Here is a 15,014-nt window from a genome sequence, read left to right as displayed (position 1 = left end):
TCCATTTCATAATGAGGGTCCCACGATGATCTCCCGTGGAGAGCTGCCACATCAGCTGATATGACCACTCTCCAGGGGCTCCAGCAATGAAATGACAGGCGGAGGATTAGCTGTGTATCCCTCCACCGACGTAAAAGAGGTCCCGTAACCCTAACCCTAATTCTCACGCAGCAGTACTGTAAAGTGAGAACCTGAATTCAGGTAAGCTCAGTGATGCACTGCAGGAGCCATTGTCTCCTGTCAGTTCATCACTGGGAGGGCTATTGAGCAGTGACATCACCTGATGTCACTGTTCTATAGAGGAGATCGCTGTGGGACCCTCGTTATTAATTGGACTGCGTCGGACAGGGAGTATACGGTTGGTTTATTTTCTTACTTTTTTTCTAGGAGACCAAGGGCGTCGCTTGGATCTGGGCGGGCAATAAAAATATGAAAACCGTGTTGTGTTTTATTTCATTAAAATACTTTATTCTTTTGTGTGTGTATTTTTTCACCCTTTATTAATATAAGATTAATAATGGATAGGTGTCTTATTAACGCCTCTCCATTATTAACCGAGCTTAATGTCATCTTTCAATAGCAAGGCAACATTAACCCCATATTACCCCATATCCCACCACTTAATGGGATTGGGAAGAGAGGGGCTAAGTGCCAGATTTGGTGCATCTTATAGATGCGTCATTTCTGGGGCGGCTGCAGGCTGGTATTTGTAGCCAGGGGGTACAATATCCATGGCCCCTTCCACGCAAGATCTCACCCCGTGGGGTCAAAATGATCACAAGAACGGTGAGCAAAAATCCCAAAACCACACGGGGGAACCTAGTGAATGACTGCTTATAGCTGGGACCACCATAACAAAGGCTACCATCAGTAACACACTATGCCGCCAGGGACTCAGATCCTGCAGTGCCAGACGTGTCCCCCCTGCTTAAGTCAGTACATATCTGGGCCCATCTAAAATTTGCTAGAGAGCATTTGGATTATCCAGAAGATTATTGGGAGAATATATGGTCTGATGAAACCAAAAGAAGAACTGTTTGGTAGAAACAAAACTCGGCATGTTTGGAGGAGAGTGAATGCTGAGTTGCATCCAAAGAACACCATACTTACTGTGAAGCATGGGGGTGGCAACATCTTGCTTTGGAGCTGTTTCTCTGCAAAGGGACCAGGACGACTGATCTGTGTACATGAAAGAATGAATGAGGCCATGTGTTGTGAGATTTTGAGTGCAAACCTTCTTCCATCAGCAAGGGCATTGAAGATGAAACGTGGATGGGTCTTTCAGCATGATAATGATCCCAAGCACACCGCCAGGGTAACGAAGGAGTGGATTCATAAGAAGCATATTAAGGTCCTGGAGTGGCCTAGGCAATCTCTAGATCTCAACCCCATGGAAAATCTTTGGAGGGATTTGAAAGTCTGTGTTGCCCAGTGACAGGCCTAAAACATCACTGCTCTAAAGGAGATCTGCATGGAGGAATGGGCCAACATACCACCAACAGTGTGTGCCAACCTTGTGAAGTCTTACAGAAAATGTTTGACCTCTGTCATTGCCAATAAAGGATATATAGCAAAATATTGAGATGAACTTTTGTCAATGACCAAATACTTATTTTCCACCATAATTTGCAAAATTAATCATGCCAAATCAGACAAGGTGATTTTCTGGATTTGTTTTCTCATTTTGACTCTCATAGTTGTGGTCTACCTGTTCCCCTTATATATTTTAAAACCCTAAAAGAGTGCGTTTCCATACCACAGGTATTGCCAGGTAATGTTATACATGGGTCAGTTTGTGATTGCATAGACCATGGCCCAACATGACAGAAACGGCCTTGTTTAACTAGTAAATCCACATGCTGATGTTGAAATACGCCTCAAGTGTCTGAATTACATACGGAACTTTGAATTGCCACCTGGGATCCCAGCGATTCAGTTGGTTCTCTACTTGGAATTCGCTCGTTCGTGTCATCGCCTGCCTGACCCACATAGCTCAGTTGTACAAGATAACCTCACCAGCAAAAAAGGGAAGCTGTGCAGGATGGCACCATTGTAAACATGTCCACACAGCTCTCGATCTAGAGCAGTCAAAAAATGTAATTATATTAGCTGTACAGCATGAAAACTATGCCAAAGAAATCGACTGTGTAACCAACCGAAGACCAATGCCAAAAGATAGCGTTCTGAGGAAACTCAACCCAGTCATTGATGAAGATGGTCTATTAAGAATAGGAGGACATCTTTAAAGAGACAAAAATAGATTCTGCAGAGAAACATCCCGTGATAGTTTCTGAACAACACCACAGAGCTATTCTGCTTGCTCAACATTACCACAAGTGGACAAAGCACCAAGGTTGTATGTTCACAGAGGGAGCCTTAAGAGCATCTGAACTGTGGATAGTTGGAGCTAAGAGATGTGTGTGCAGATTCATCTTTAACTGTGTTACTTGCAAGAACTTCGTGGTATGTCACAGATTCCGAAGATGCCGGATCTTCCATATTACTGATTTAGTACAGATTCATCTTTCATCCTCATCGGTCTAGATGTGTTTGGTCCTTGGTTTGTGGTTGTCCGACAAACCAGAGGAGGCTACGCGAACGGGAAACGATGGGCGATTATGTTCACTTGTCTATCCATTAGAGCTGTACACATAGAGATTATCTATGGATATATCATGCTTCATAAATGTTCTCCGGCGTTTCATTGCCATCAATGGACCCGTCAAATATATTCATTTTGACTGAGGCATGAACTTTGTCGGAGCAGCAAGAGAACTGCAACTCTCTTCCAACTTGGATATGAATGAGGTAGAAAAATACCTAAGTGTACAATGGTATACTTGAACTTTCGATCAATGGTACAATGGTATACTTGAACTTTCAATCCACCACATTCTTCATACATTGGAGGTGTATAGGAAAGAATGATAGATGAGACAAGAAGAATTCTAAATTCAATCTTGTTACAAGAAGAGTCTGCAAGACTGACGCATGAAAACTTGACAACTTTCATGGCAGAAGTGTCAGCGATCATAAATGCCAGACCGTTGACTACGATTTCCAGTGATCCTGATGACCCAACTGTTCTCACCCCAGCCCTGCTGTCTACGCAGAAGACCGAACCTAATTGCTCTCCACCTGAAGAATTTAATGTTAAAGACTGTTACAGGAGTCGATGGAGACAAGTGCAGAGTCTCTGCAATGCTTTTTGAGACAAGTAGGAAAAACAGTACTTGACTACTCTGCAACAGAGGAGAAGGTGGCAAACCAGCAAGTCTAACCTCCAGCCTGGCAATGTAGTGCTAGTGAAAGACTGTCAGTCTCGGAGAAATGAATGGCATTAGGTCTCATTATTCAGACGTTCCAGAGTAAGGACAGAATCGTACGTAAGGAATAAGTAAGACTATGGGAACAAGGTGAGACCAAATTGTTTCTCAGGCCAGTAGGGGAACTCTTCTGTTTGCAATATATTATGGGAAGTTCCTAGGGCATTGTGGGATTGTTCCTGTTGCATTGTGGTCTTATTATGACATTGTGAAAGGAATAGCAGCCATTGTTCCTGTATGATCCTGAGGAGAAACCACATCTCTCATTTTTCTGTCACGCTCCTTGCAAACAGCCTCCTCTAAGCATAGTTGGTAAGCCACTATCTGTGTTACAGTCCTGTGTTTATAAGTACGCTTGCTGTAATAAATAGGTAATCATCCACTAATCTTTACCTTATGTAAGGATGTGTGTCCAGGGGCGTATTGGCAGTGCTTTGGATGCAGTGGATACCTGGCTCCACCCAAAGCGCTGCCCCCTTTTGTACGCACGGTGATTCTGCATGTGTTCATTGAACACATGTGGAATCACCACGTCCTATACATAGACTATAATTTATCTTGTGGAGACTGAGCGTCTCCGCAAGATAAATAGTCATGCTGCCATCTACAAAGCATGTCCGGTTACGCAGGTCTGCCGCCTGCATGTCTGTATGCATAGTGGAGATGGGATTTCATAAAATCCCCTCCACTATGCTGTAACATCTGGACGCTGCGGATTGGACGCTGTGGCTGTACGCAGCGCCCAATCCGCAGCATATACTAAAGGAATACGCTACATGGAACGTACCCTTACTGTGCATTGCAGACTATCTGTATTTTATGCACCGTACAGTTATATATTCTGAAATGCTCCTGTTATTGCATCCTATGGTTTCACCCTTTCCTGTGACATCTATAATCAATAAAAGAAGGTTACAACTTTACAGCTTCTTTTTTCTTAAAGAAGACGGGGGTTTAGCTACATGTCTCATTACACACCGCTTTAACGTGTATGAGGACAGCATAGAGCAAGTGCCTCCCAAGGTAGTTTCCCTGCCCAGCACCAGACTCTTTAGCTTGACTGAAAGCTTACTCTCTGATTTCGTTGCCTGGCACACAACATCACACCAGCTGTGCTGTGTGGTAAAACAACCTGGAGAGGCAGTGGCTCCTAAAGTGCACTTATCCCAGCATTTATGGGTCCTGTACGCATACACATCATTCCTCTGTCTCTGCCAGCCGGCTCTCTGTTTCTCGATGTGTGGGTTGGCCTCCGTTGACATGTGTGTCATCGGCGCCTCCCCTCACATGACGTGGACGCCGTCGTCCAGAGTTGTTGGTACGACTGCGCATATGTTATGTACGGTCCCAGTGGCATTCCTTTTGCGCACGCGCAGCCCTTACACTTGTGGCTTTCTGCGCACATACGGCGGTCCTTTGCTCAAATGTATGGGCGGTTTGGTGGTTTACCTCCGCCGCTATACATGTAGGTTCTTACCTTATTTCCTGGTTCTGTTGGTGTCGGCTCTATGCAAATCCCACTTGATATATTTCCTCCTATCCATACATTGGTTACCTTTCCCTTTTTAAACCCCACACTCCTCATCCTGGCACACCCCCTGACGAAGGCAATGCCGAAACGTGCGTTGGGGTGGTTGCAGGTGCTACGGTGTCCCTGATAAACTTCCTTTGCTAAGATTAGTTATACATGACTTCATGTTTCTGCTTGTATTACTAGGTTAATTTTTATAAGGAATTATGTTGTGTACATTTTGATACCCATGCTATTTAAATCTCATCATTTATTGTGGACATTTGGTCTGTGCTTCTATTTTGTGGTGACATTCCACTATGATTGTATTCACATAGACCTTCCGCAGGCTTCCTGCATCCTTCGGATGCTTTGATGCACATATGCAATTTTTTCTCCCCCATATACCTGTTTTTCTGATGTAAAATTTGAAAAAAGTTTTTCTAATTTTATGTTACATTGGATATGTTTGATCGCGTTTTGTTCGCTTTCTCTTGTCAATTTTTTGTGATTGGTCCTGGATTTTGTCCTATAATATTATCACCATTATGTCTGGTTTATTTTATGCATATTGGCTTTATCTCTCTAATCATGGTGCTTTATTCATTGCCGAGTATCATTACCACCAGAAAGTGGTGGTTTGGCAGTGGCTATGTTTAGCATTTACCTTTCAGCATAGATACTGGTATTTTTTTTTTATTCACACCCTCTTAGACTGTATTGTTCCACATATCTGAAACAGTTTGATTGCGGTTAGGTGGGTGGAAGAGTTGCAAACCCTTATCCTTAATACCATTTTCGCCACCATAAAAACCATGGTGGTGCCTGTCTTGCTGATGGCAGAGATACATACAGATGACTTAGAAACAATAGAAAGGACAACCACGGTTTTCATCCTCATCACATTGGGCACCTGTGCCATCATCAGCACCACACTTCTAGCCATGATACATGCATTATCACACACCATGTCTTGTACCTTATTTTTCTCATCTTCTCCAGGTCTTCATTCTCTAGTCCATCTCTCATATATAGCAGATTACTTGTGGTATGCATGTGGCTGCCATGTTTGGAGCTGACCTCTTGAAGCACATCAGTCAGTGATGGTTGACACCCTGTAAAATGTAATTATTAAGATATAAATGGACAAAAATGATATGTTAATGTAATGATTTTTAATCAACAATACAAAAGGTAAACTATACGTATAAGGGACAATGGAAAACATACCACTCACACTGCAGCTATATTAACAGTAGCTCATTCCATTCTTAAGGTTTTGTTTAGGAAGGACAGATATTTTTGGGTAACTGTTCCACTTAGGTTTTGTCTGATATTGAATCATACTCAACTGAAGTAAATGGGCTGAGGTGCGCTGCTGTTTCTTGTTAAAGGGCTCGTACAGTACGGAAAAACCCCAGCTTAATTATTCCTGCAACAGCGTCGTTCTAGCGATGACAGCATTGCTATTCCCGAAGAGTGACACGAGTTGTGTCACGTACCGACTGCTGTCAATGAGCTGCCTGCTCATCAAAATTCCCTCAGGGCAGACATCGGCTCTGACAAAGATAAATAGATCTGTAAAAGATGCAGCTGACGAGTGGCCGCTCATTGGCTGCAGCTTGAATGTGATACAAGTCATGTTTCTCACCAGGAAAAGTGGCGTTGATATCACTGGAACGTCGCCACTGCAGGAGGGGAGTAGAGATAGTTTTTATTTTAAATGGTGTCTTAAATTTATTAAGCTCTGATAATCCCCTTCAGAGAAAAGTAGTAATGTTTCATGTCATAAATTAGATGAAACATAATAGACCATGCTAGTCATTGCCATTGTCTGGTATCTCTGGACCAGGAGCTCCTTCCCTGTCTCTTAGGTTAGGGGAGTCCTAGCCTGCCCTGTTTCATGATTACTTCTGATGGTGAAGACACCGGGACCATGTACTTTGCCTTAGCTCCTGAATCTTCTCTCAGTTTGTACCCTTCCCCCTGAAGCAACGCTGGCTTCTTGGCTTTTTTGTTTGTATTGGTTTGTGGCTGACCCCCACTTAATGCCATGCGCACTTGGTTATGCACGCCATTCTATCTGTCTTTATTGTGATTGATCTAGGCTGCTGTACACACATACAGCAGCCCTTCCCTCCCCCAGGCCCTATTTGATTTTGCACCTGTCTGGGCCTGTTTCATCCTTCATCTATGGTTGCTGGTTTGGCAGTGTGGAGGTCAGATCTGAAATGTCCAAGTGTCATATCCGGACCTGGTCAACCTTTATCTACGCTTGCCCTTCTGGCACCATGGGAGTGATTCAGAAGTGATTCTGGTACGTTTGCATTTTATACAGTCTTGCTTTTAATATATTTAGGAGGCCGTAATGGCACAGCGAATATAGAAAATGTAGAGTAGGACTGCCTCATATGAGAATGCCTTGGCATGGTGAGGTGGCTCAAAGAATTGATCAATTGTTTGCTAAATGTCTCATTTTAAAGTACAGTTAGGAACTAATATGTGCATGTGCACTTTATGTATTGCGTGCTGACCATAGGCAGCGCTGCCTTCTTGGCTTTGTTCATAGAATCATAGAATCATAGAATCGTAGAGTTGGAAGGGACCTCCTGGGCCATCTGGTCCAACCCCCTGCTCAAAGCAGGATTCGCTAAATCATCCCAGTCAGATGTCTGTCCAGCCTCTGTTTGAAGACTTCCATTGAAGGAGAACTCACCACTTCTCGTGGCAGCCTGTTCCACTCATTGATCACTCTAACTGTCAAAAAGTTTTTTCTAATATCTAATCTGTGTCTCCTCCCATTCAGTTTCATCCCATTGCTTCTAGTCTTTCCTTGTGCAAATGAGAATAAAGTTGATCCTTCTACAATGTGACAGCCCTTTAGATATTTGTAGACAGCTATTAAGTCTCCTCTCAGTCTTCTCTTTTGCAAACTAAACATTCCCAAATCCTGCAACCTTTCCTCATAAGACAGGGTTTGCAGACCGGTCACCATTCTGGTCGCTCTTTTCTGAACTTGCTCCAGTTTGTTGATGTCTTTTTTAAAATGTGGTGCCCAAAACTGGACACAATATTCCAGATGAGGTCTGACCAAAGAGGAGTAGAGGGAAATAATGACTTCACGTGATCTAGACTGTATGCTTCTGTTGTTTCCTTATGTATGATGACCCCGATCGCGTCTCCTTAGCCGAGTCCACACTGCATCAACTTCAGCAAGGAGACCGGCCAGTGGAAGAGTATTGCTCTGAGTTTCAGAGGTGGGCCATGGATACAAGTGGAATGACCCCGCAAGCCATAGCCTGTTCTGTGAGGGGCTCACAGTAAGGATGAAGGATGCCTTAGCTCTGTATGAGACTCCTGACTCCATTGAGGCAGTCATGTCTCTGGCGATCAGAGTTGATCGCCATCTTCACCAGAGATATAGGCAGTCATGTCTCTGGCGATCAGAGTTGATCGCCGTCTTCACCAGAGATATAGGGAGTCACCTCTGAGTGTGGGAGTTCCGGGGTCAAGGGAGGTCAGCACTGAGCCACTCTGGCAAATTGTCTGTGTCCCCATGTAAGGGGGAGTATGCTTTTTTTTGTGTAAAAAAGGCAATTTCGTGGGCATGTGTCCTTCCCGACCACATAGTAAATAACCACCAGAAAAACTAGATGGCCCGGGTTGCTGGGAGGTTAGCAACCCGGGTGTACTTATTACCTCTGTGGGAAGGACACAGATTTTTCTACAAGCCATAATCCACATGGCTGGAATTAAAGTGACGTGTCTGCATTTCTGAACAGTAGGGCGGGGTTTAATTTGATTGATGCTAGGCTCGTCCAAGTCCAATGCCTCATCCCACATACTCTGTCCAGCCCCATATCCATAATTGCCATTGACTATGCCCTCTTGAGATAGGGGTAATTTATTCAAGTTGTCCGAGACTTGCAGCTTCAGGTGGGGGCCATGTACACTGAGGTGTTGGACTGTTATGTGCTAGAGGGTCTGCCCTCACCTGTGGTACTGGCACTTCCTTGGCTTGCTCTGCTCAATCCTGTAATAGACTGGCAGACTCAGGAAGTAGTTGAACGGAGTATGTATTGTCAAGGATACTGCTCGGGTACCCGGGTGGCTACCAAGTCTGTGCCTAGTTACCTGTCAGATTTTGGGGATGTGTTCCCTGAGCAGGGGAGTCAAGAACTCCCTCCCTATCGCCCTTATGATTGCGTCATTAATCTCGTTCCTGGAGCCAGGCTGCCCAAGAGCATACTATAATAGCTCTGGTCCAGCGAGACAGGCCATGAAGGACTATATCACGGAAAACCTGGCTTCACACCCCGGTGCATTACTCTGTTACATGTGAGTGAATATTTTGTATGCATGGAGTTTTCTGTTAAGCCTTGTCCGTGTTGCTTTGTTTGTCAGGTTGGTGTACTACAGTGCACAGTATTTCCCCGTCTTCCCCAGGTGGGGGAGGAGAACAGACGAAGGGCTCTCTTAGGAGATAAGGCAAAGGCGGAGGCCCTGGCATCTTCGCCATCTGAGGTATCCCGGGGAGCAAGGTGAGCTCGGGCGCCCCCTAGTGTTCGTGACAGGGAAGAAGCCCCTTGTCCCAGGTCACCTGACAGCTGTGTTGTGACAGAACCCTTTCCTAGTTAGTTGTTGGAATTGCCTTTCTTCCACCCATAATTAGTGCCCCCTGGTCCTTAGTATGGTCCTTGGAAGGAATAAGTAATGCTCCAATCCTTTGTACAGACCACACATATATTTATACATGTAAATGAGATCTCCTCTGAGGAGTCTTTTTTATAAGCTAAACATGCTGAACTTTTTCACCTTATCTGAGAGTCCTTCCATCTCTTTAGTAATCTAGTTTCCGTCCTTTGAACCCTACATAGAAGTCTGGGGGGGCAGTGAAAATGTTCAAATGGATGGACAAATTGCCTCTTCAGAGAAAAGAGGACTTGAACTCTATAGCGCCACCTGTTGGTAGTAGGGATCCTACAAGTCAAAATCAACCCTTTAATGAGTCTTGTAATATAACTTAGGATAACAGCCAAATCAGAATCTCAATTTGCATACACGGTGTTTCGGGCTATTGGCCCTCGTCAGTGCAAAGTATGAGAACTGATTTGGCTAGGTAAGAGGCTCTGGACTGAGGTCTAAGGGGTAAGGTTTCTCCTTGTGGAGAGTGACATGCCAGCTCTGGCTTGTCAAGGTAAGGAGGCTTATTCGCTGTGCAATGCTCCTCTGGGAAAATAATATGCAAATTGCCTCTTCAGAGAAAAAGAGGACTTGAACTCTATAGTGCAAATGGATGGGAAAATTACAGAATGGAAGAAGAACAGCATGGTGAAGACACCTGGAAGCATTTCTGACTCCCAGATCCCCGCTGACAACAATGGTGCCACACTTTTACTTCACTTTAAGGAGTGACAATAAAACATTCCAAAGCCACGAGAAATTGCATTTTACAGGGAAAATAATGTTAAGACACATTTTTTCCCAAGAAAGCAAACATTTAAACTCTTTTTGTAGTGTTATTTACCACCAAAATTTGACAGAATCATGTAATACTCTATGGATGAGTAATTTTATACCCTTTTTGTAAATTTTACATACCACCGCAATGCAACCATGTTAAACTGTATAGATAAGTCATTGGTGAGTGGTGAGTTCTCCTTCAATGGAAGTCTTCAAACAGAGGCTGGACAGACATCTAACTGGGATGATTTAGCGAATCCTGCTTTGAGCAGGGGGTTGGACCAGATGGCCCAGGAGGTCCCTTCCAACTCTACGATTCTATGATTCTATGATTCTAATACAGAAAAAAATGTTGAACGTAAATATTTTGAAAGTGTACTTCATGTACTCATACACTCATAAAGGCTTTGCAGAAAGTGCAAAACCAGACAAAAATTATAAGGAGGTTCATCCATAGACACCTCAAGGGCAACAACTAGTGGACCTCATTCAAATGTTTTAAAAGTGTACTTGCTGTACTCCATCACTCATAAAGGCTTTGCACAAAGTACAAGTCCAGGAAAAAATTATAAGGACGAACAGGTATCCATAGGCCCCTGAAAGGTAACAATTGGCAGGTCTCATTCAAATATTTTAAAAGAGTACTTGCTGTACTCCTACATTCATATAGGCTTTGCACAAAGTACAAAGCAAGGAAAAAATTATAAGCAGGGTAATACAGCAATCCTCTTTAAGTGTCCGCTTCTTCTTCTCCTTCCTCTTGAGGCCGGGGGACTGCTTCCACTTGCTTCCTGGAGCCCAATTCACAGGTGCCTCGATTGTGAGTGCCCAGTCTTCAGGCAGTGCCGGAGCCCCCGAAATATAGAAATGGGCAACAGCCCCCTTTGTCACCTGCACCATTGGCTGCTCATGAATAGGAGGTGGGGAACCCCAAGGGCAGTATGATCTCTCATTGGTGGTTGTAGACCTGACTCCAGCCACCTCAAGGAGCCTCTCCCAGGCCCATTCATTCCTCAAGAAGGGTTCATGATGCTCCCTTCCTTCTGAGATCACACACACATACCTGCGATGTTGCCCCTATATTTTGAAGTATGTGACACTAGTACCAGCTGTCAGTTCTTGCAGCCTTCAAGGCAAGTGTTCTGTCTCTACTGTCTGATGGTTGAACGAGATGTGATGACGGAGTCATCAATGACCCCCTTCTCCGCTAATGGTAGTAAGTAGCTACCACCCCTTGGCAAGCCAAATCTTGGTACCTTACGGCTAGTGGACCCGATAACATTTGTCCAAACTTGTTCCTGGCTCGCCTCCTTGTCTCTTCTGTCCAGCCTAGGCCCTGCAGTCTGCTCATCAGTTCCAGAATCCTGGCTCTCCTGTCTGCAGTCTGGTCAAGGATGTAGCATGGGTTTGGGCTTCGGTGGGTAAGGGTATAGGCTGGATCAGGAACACAGGTTCCTGCCACCTCTGCTGTTACGCAAGCTTCCTCTGGCTCCGATATTCCTCTGGTCACTCCCTCGGGAGTCTCACGTGCTTCTGAAATTTATGTTACCAACTAAGCACATTACACTGTATGGATGACTAATAGAATACAGTAAAAAATGTTAACACTTTTTTAGAGAGCTATAAATCATAGAAATGTACCACAGACCACATAATACTGTATGGCTGAGAAATGTAACCCTACAACATTTTTAAATGCATTTTCTCTGATTTACAGATCACAGAAATGTACCCAGACCATGTAATACTGTATGGTTGAGAAATAGAACTGTATAAAATTTTTCTAAAAAATACCGTTAACCAGTGAGTAACTAAGACTTTATTCGGTCGTCCATGACAGCACCACCTGAGAGAATTACAGAGAGTAATAACTACTTTAGGGAGGGATTACAGCCTGCAGCACCCTTACACCAAAGGAGAGGTCTGTGGAAGCACCCAGGTCTAGCCTATAATGACTATAAAAGGTGCTCGGAGAGGACCAAGTAGCCGTCTTATATATCTGGTCAATGGAGACTTCAGATCTTTCGGCCCACGAGGTCGCCATGGCTCTGGTGGAATGCGCCCTCAGCTTCCCAGGTGCCGATCTGCCTTTTGAGGTGTATGCTAGTGAAATAGCCTCTCTAAACCACCTGGCTACTGTGTTTTTTGATGTTCTAAGACCTTTCCTAGCGCCTTGATGGGAGACAAATAGGGCATTATCCTTCTTCCAGGGATCGGTAACTGCCAGATATTCTATGAGACATCTCCTAACATCTAGAGTGTGTAGTTTCTTTTCCTTCTCGTTAGCTGGATTAGAGAGGAAGGATGGAAGGACCATTTCCTGTGTCCTATGAAAGCTAGAAACTACCTTAGGTAAGTATGCTGGATCAGGCCTAAGAATTACCCTATCGTCTCTGAACTGTATATAAGGAGGATGCCTAGATAATGCCTGGATGTCGCTTACTCTACGAGCTGACGTCAGAGCTACCAGGAAGGCTACTTTGAGGGACAGGTTTTCTATGGAAGCTGATGATTCAAATGGAGCTTCCGTCATAGCCGTGAGGACTAGGTTCAAGTCCCATGGCATGAACCTATCCTTCACTACTGGTCTGGATCTACCTGCCGCCTTAATGAATCTACTGACCCAGTAATTACCCACGATGTTGCAGCTAAAGAGGGCCCCCAAAGCTGATACTTGTACTTTAAGGGTACTGGTGGAAAGCCCCATGTCCAGACCTTTCTGCAGAAATTCTAAGATTTGAATTATAGGCGCTGAATCCCCAGCGACTACTCCTGTGTTCTGAAGGAATTTCTTCCAGATTCTAACGTAAATTTTGGTTGTAATGATTTTCCTACTTTTAAGTAGGGTGTTAATCAGGTCTGGGGAGAAACCTTTATCTTTTAGCAGTGACCGTTCAAACGCCACGCCGTCAGATGTAGGCCAGCCACCTGAGGATGGAAAACTGGGCCCCGGGATAGGAGATCCGGGATGTCCGGAAGAACCCAAGGATCGGACACCGACATGGTCCTGAGGCATGAGAACCATGCCCTACTGGGCCAAAATGGAGCGATTACTATAATCCTCGCCATGTCTTTTCTGATTTTCTTCATCAACAGGGGTAGTAGAGATAGGGGAGGGAAGGCGTAGGCTAGCCTGAAATCTCACTTTAGGCTTGTATCACACTTCCGTTTTTGACCATCAGTCAAAATCCGCCGTTTTGCAAAAAAAACGGATCCGCCTTTTTTTTGGCTGATCCGTTTTTTTCCCCATTGATTTGCATTACCGGCGGATCTTGATGGATGGCCATCCGTTGGATCCGTTTTTTTGCAGATACGTCAATATTTTTGCGTCCGCCGACATGCCTGGACGGACCATGCAACTTTTCTTTGCTGCAGGATCCGCATTTTTCAGTGCGCATGCCTGGAGGAATGAAGTTAGCTGGAAATTTAACCCTGAAATCATTTCTGGCGGACAGAAAAATTCTCTCTCCTTCCCGGGCTGCGGTTCCTTCAAAATTCTTCATTCATCGGATCCGTAAAAAAAAACGGTCCGGTGACATCCGTTCACATCAGTTTGCAACGGATCTGCTTTCCGCCATTTTGGCGGATTTTAACTGACTCAAAAAAACTGAATTGTGAAACAGGCCTTATCAGGAAAGCGTCTACCGCCAGAGGATCCTCTCTGGGATTTAGAGAGCAGAATTGTCTAACTTTCCTGTTTTCCTTGGTGGCGAAGAGATCTACCTCTGGTCCCCACTTTTGTACAATCAGGTCGAAGATGGAGGTTTTTAGGGACCATTCCCTTTGTTTTAGTAGATTGCGGCTTAAGAAATCTGCCGTGGTGTTTTCTTTCCCTTTTATATGTAGAGCTGTTAAACATAGAAAATGCTGCTCTGCTAGTTGGAACAAACGCTCTGCTACATTCATCAGGGGTCTGAAACGAGTCCCGCCTTGGTGATTGATATAAGCCACAGTGACCTGATTGTCGGAGAACACTCGCACGTGATGACCCTGTAGATACACAAGAAGCTTTTTAGCTGCCTGCTCCACTGCTGTCAATTCTTTCAGGTTAGACGACATTTCTACCTGATGATGCTCCCATAGGCCCTGGACCAAAATCTCACCCATATGGGCCCCCCAACCGGAAGGGCTTGCATCCGTGGTGATTATGCGGGTTATGTTATACTCCCAGGGCACCCCCCTGGATAAATTATTCTTCTCTAGCCACCACTCTAGGGACTCCCTCGTGTTTTGCGACAAAAGGACTCTGATGTAATAAAACCTCGCCCTGTAATTTCCTTGTATGAAACTGGGCCCAGGTTCAGGACCTGATAGTGTAGGCGAACTAACTTCTCAGGAGGCAGATGGCATTCCTGCTTCTCAGAATCTAGGGTTATGCCTAAGAATTGCTGGACTCTCATTGGCTGTAACTGAGATTTTTTGATGTTAAGCAGCCACCCTAACCGCTCTAGTGCAGACATTGCCCTTTGTACCTGTTTCAAGCAATGTTCCGCTGTTTTGCCTCTCTGCTATAACTTTAGTAAACACCTGGGGAGCGACTGCCACACCATAGGGGAGGGCCGCATATTGGAAATGTTGGACTGACTCATCTAACTGAACCGCCACTCTGAGGAAACGCTGATGAGCTGCATGAATAGGTATATGGTAGTAGGCGTCTTTTAAATCTAACACCACCATAAAGCAATTTTCAAACAGCAATTTTATTGTGGAATTGA

General features: G+C 44.6%; 1 protein-coding gene and 1 long non-coding RNA gene across 5 annotated transcripts in view; one reads left to right on the top strand and one right to left on the bottom strand.

Moving 5' to 3' along the window:
• Positions 1–15,014, top strand: part of LOC141100082 (uncharacterized) — a 248,453-nt gene that overhangs the window by 105,489 nt on the left and 127,950 nt on the right. The window lies entirely within an intron of this gene.
• The window catches only part of LOC141100079 (glycine N-acyltransferase-like), a 79,698-nt gene that overhangs the window by 29,741 nt on the left and 34,943 nt on the right, over positions 1–15,014 (bottom strand). For all 4 annotated transcript variants that reach the window (XM_073588280.1, XM_073588282.1, XM_073588281.1 and 1 more), the window contains one exon: positions 5,816–5,951. In XM_073588280.1, coding sequence (XP_073444381.1) covers positions 5,816–5,951 — 136 coding nt within the window. The remainder of the gene's footprint in view (positions 1–5,815; positions 5,952–15,014) is intronic.

The sequence above is a fragment of the Dendrobates tinctorius genome, unplaced genomic scaffold (genome assembly GCF_039654945.1).
Source record: "Dendrobates tinctorius isolate UK_male_01 unplaced genomic scaffold, ASM3965494v1 ptg000103l, whole genome shotgun sequence".
Classification (NCBI taxonomy): domain Eukaryota; kingdom Metazoa; phylum Chordata; class Amphibia; order Anura; family Dendrobatidae; genus Dendrobates; species Dendrobates tinctorius.
Note: the sequence above shows the minus strand (reverse complement) of the source record. Positions and strands in the feature narration are given on the sequence as shown.